Raw genomic sequence first — 3,420 nt, 5'->3', positions numbered from 1 at the left:
AATGAGGCTGGTGGTGAAATAAAATATTAATAAAATTGACTTCAGTACAGTCGATAATCAGTAATCAAAACCAACAGTGCAGGAGGCCTATTTAATTTGCAGTTTTACTCAGCACACACATCCAGGATCACCGGGGGCCACTTGAATTGCTTTACGGGGCAGAGGTAGCAAGACCTAGCCATTACTAACATGCTTTTTGCAGCTGCCAAAGAACGCAGGGTCAGAGATTGGGTCCATGAGGTATGATCGAATGATATTAGCCCGTAAACCTTTCGGTGCTTCATTGGTCATTTTCACTCCATTCTGCAGTACAGACACAGGGAAATTTGGAGATGGGTAACTTGTCAGCCAAATTCGGAAATCTGGATGTGTTGTTTCTGCACTTAACTCCTGCAACAAAAGAAACCAGATCCAAAAGTGTCATAAAATGCAAGGAAAATCTCAATCATGTGTGCATGGGATGGGCTGGAAGTGGGAGGAAGCGTCTTTACAAAATAGGGCTTATTGCTGCAGCTTAAGGCAAAGGCCTTAAAAATGGATTCTGCCAGGGATGCAACATACTTCACTGGGAAGGCCCAGAGTTGCTGCCCCTCTCCCTGTTAACAATTAAATCACATGACTGTAAAGTTTACAAAGGCATTCCATAATTCAGATTTGGCTGCGATAAAGACTAAGACATTCCAAAAAGTCTTGTATCTTCACTGATGTTGCTGAAATATTTATAGAAACACTTCTCTGCCCCAGAGCCAGATTAAGAATGATGCCTTCTTGCTGTAGCCAGGTTGTGAGAATAAGCAACACACTCAGATAAACCAATATTAAACCAAGTAGGGATGAAAAAAAAATAGAGTATTTTGAAAGGGAAGAACTGGTGTATCCTGAGGCACTAAAACCATATCACTATTAGCGCTACTTGTTTACGGGGATAGTCAGGCCTGCACTGTGGAGGATGACAGAACGCTCATCTATGACTGTCGTGAAGGCTATATTGGGCCTTGGAATAATTACCATGGGTCTTTCCCTCTCTCCTGTTCTGCCCCACTCCCTACTGCTCACTCCTCCAACTGTCCATGTCAGTGGTATCTATGTTTTTTAAATTGCAAATCTTTATCAGTAAAATAATTTTTGAGCACTCAACTGGTGAAGGGGTGGGTAGGGGAATTGGAAGGATGCTAAGGCACCTACATTTTTAAATAAATGGTGAAGGTACCATTTTTCCTCCTGCTAGCTGCCCTATGCCCAGTGACTTAGGTAGCATAACTCATGGGACTTTGGGCCAAGTTCACCATCCACTGGGGACAGCTATTCCCTCTTGGATGACTCTCTAATGGGTATACGATACAATTCAACAGGTCAGGAGAACAGCCTAGAGACAGAGGAACCGTGAGGAAACAGGCACAAATAAAAAGCCTCGAATATAAGGCCTGAAGCTGGAGAAGATGTTAGTAAGGCAAAAAATATTAAAGAATAGTTTTGCAGATAGAAATAACATCTATCATGGAAGCCTACATTCTTGAGAAAGTGTGCTCTCCCAGTGAAAGTGAAAGAAGGTCAAATGGCTATAGCACGGAAGTCAAGATGGGAAGTGGCCAGAGATGAAACCTGAGAGGCAGGCGAAAGTCAAATGAAGAAGCCATGATGGGGGCATGAACTTTGTCTTCATGCAGTGGGAAGCCATTGAAAGGCTTTATTCATTCACCAGCTCAGGAAAGATTTATTGATTATGTCCCATGAGCCAGGCACTCTTCAAGGTGCTAGAGGTAAACCGGAGAATAAAACAGCACTTACATTTTAGTGGGAGATACAGACAAAACAAAATGGTGACAAGTGACATAAAGGAAAATATATAAAGTGTCCTTAAAGTGTCCTTAAAGTGTCAGGTGGATGTCTGGATAGTGCAAGTTATATCAATTTAGTAGCTCGAGGGACTCTGAAGAGAGGGCTAGAGTCACGGGTAATTATGTGAAATCCATTGCCAGGTTTTCTGTTTATTCAGTTGAGCTACGTGGGATTTTCTTCCTGGAATTTCTGCCCACAAAAATAGGGAAGTGCCGTGACCCACTGCAAGGAGGGTGGGAGGAGTGCTCTTTTGGTTTCAGATTCATCCTCTGTGGCAGGGTCACTAGCTAAGCGGGTGAGAAGTATAATTAAAGAAAAGCTACATCCTGAAGCCTTTTGGTTTAGAGGGGCCACACTAATTTCCCCCTGCGAAGCTTTCTTTGTTGTTTTTGGTCCACTGCTGTAAAAACTAAACTGGTTTCTGTCTACCCTGTGGTTTATTCCTATCTTTGAGGCTGCTCCTCTGATTAAGGATATTTCTGACCCACAGGATGAGCCCTTGCCTCTAGCAGGAGAGATTCGGCAAGGCCTGGCCATGTGCTGTCCTCTAGTTCCCAATGTGAGCCCATCTCCCCTATAACCCAGCCATGCCAGCCACTATCCTGAAACTCTCAAATTACAGGACAGGAATGGAGTTACTTAGATGGCATGTACATCACTAATTATATTGGGGAACTATGATCTCACAACAATAAGCTTGCATTTTTACCTCGCAAACTTTCTCGAGGGTTGGCATCCAAGAGGTGGCAAGGTGACAATTCTGAAGAACAACCCATGTTCCTTCTTTGACAGCTTTTTCTAACATCTTCATAGCTATGGGCCCTTGGCCTTGACCAAGAGATAAAGACCTAAGTTTTGATGCTCCATATCCCTGTGTACAAGAATAGTGAAGATGTTATTTTAAATCACATTTTAAAGAAGAATCAATATTGTCATCACAGGAAATGTTAATATTAAATATATTAAAATTTAACCATGCAGCATCCCTCAAAGGTTCTAGGGCACATACAGCCCTAGAAACCTCTTACTGATTAAGAAGCCAATAAACAGACAAAAAGCAAAAGCCAATTCATGAAGGAAACAGTCATGGTAATAAATGAAAATTTCTGTAGAGTCTTTGATTGTTGAGATAAGGGACAGGAAAAAATTAAGAAGACTTTTAACATGAGGAGGAGATGAAAGAGCCCAGCTATCAAGCAGCGACTCCTAAAATTCAAAGCTGAAAAGAAACCTATGAATAGACAGATGAACTTGCCCCAGTTTCCTCCAGATCTCTGAATAATTATATCTTAACTAATTTGGTTACTGCATAAAGTTCAGAGGAGAAAAATCCATTAGCCCCTAATTTCTATTCAAGTTTATTTAAGGAACTCTGTGGGAATGTCTGTCTAGAATTCATTTCTCCTATATCCTGATTCATCTACAGCTTCCAGATATGGTGTCTGTGACCCCCTGGTCTATTTCTAGGGCAGTTACCACCCGAATGCCACTTTGGAAGAGGCCTTGAGTTATGGGAGTAGTATAAGAGAAGGCCCTGTCTGAATGTCCACAGGTTACTGACACAGGCAGGTCAGCAGGAAG

At 42.1% G+C, this 3,420-nt stretch overlaps 1 protein-coding gene across 1 annotated transcript in view; it reads right to left on the bottom strand.

The window, feature by feature from the left end:
- The window catches only part of DNAH7 (dynein axonemal heavy chain 7), a 253,806-nt gene that overhangs the window by 37,316 nt on the left and 213,070 nt on the right, over positions 1–3,420 (bottom strand). The window contains exons 56-57 of the mRNA XM_007447818.1: positions 2,549–2,710; positions 190–390 (exon numbers count right to left, since the gene is read on the bottom strand). Of these exons, the coding sequence (XP_007447880.1) occupies positions 190–390; positions 2,549–2,710 (363 nt within the window). The remainder of the gene's footprint in view (positions 1–189; positions 391–2,548; positions 2,711–3,420) is intronic.

The sequence above is a fragment of the Lipotes vexillifer genome, unplaced genomic scaffold (genome assembly GCF_000442215.2).
Source record: "Lipotes vexillifer unplaced genomic scaffold, Lipotes_vexillifer_v1.1 scaffold555, whole genome shotgun sequence".
NCBI classification, from domain to species: Eukaryota; Metazoa; Chordata; class Mammalia; order Artiodactyla; family Lipotidae; genus Lipotes; species Lipotes vexillifer.
Note: the sequence above shows the minus strand (reverse complement) of the source record. Positions and strands in the feature narration are given on the sequence as shown.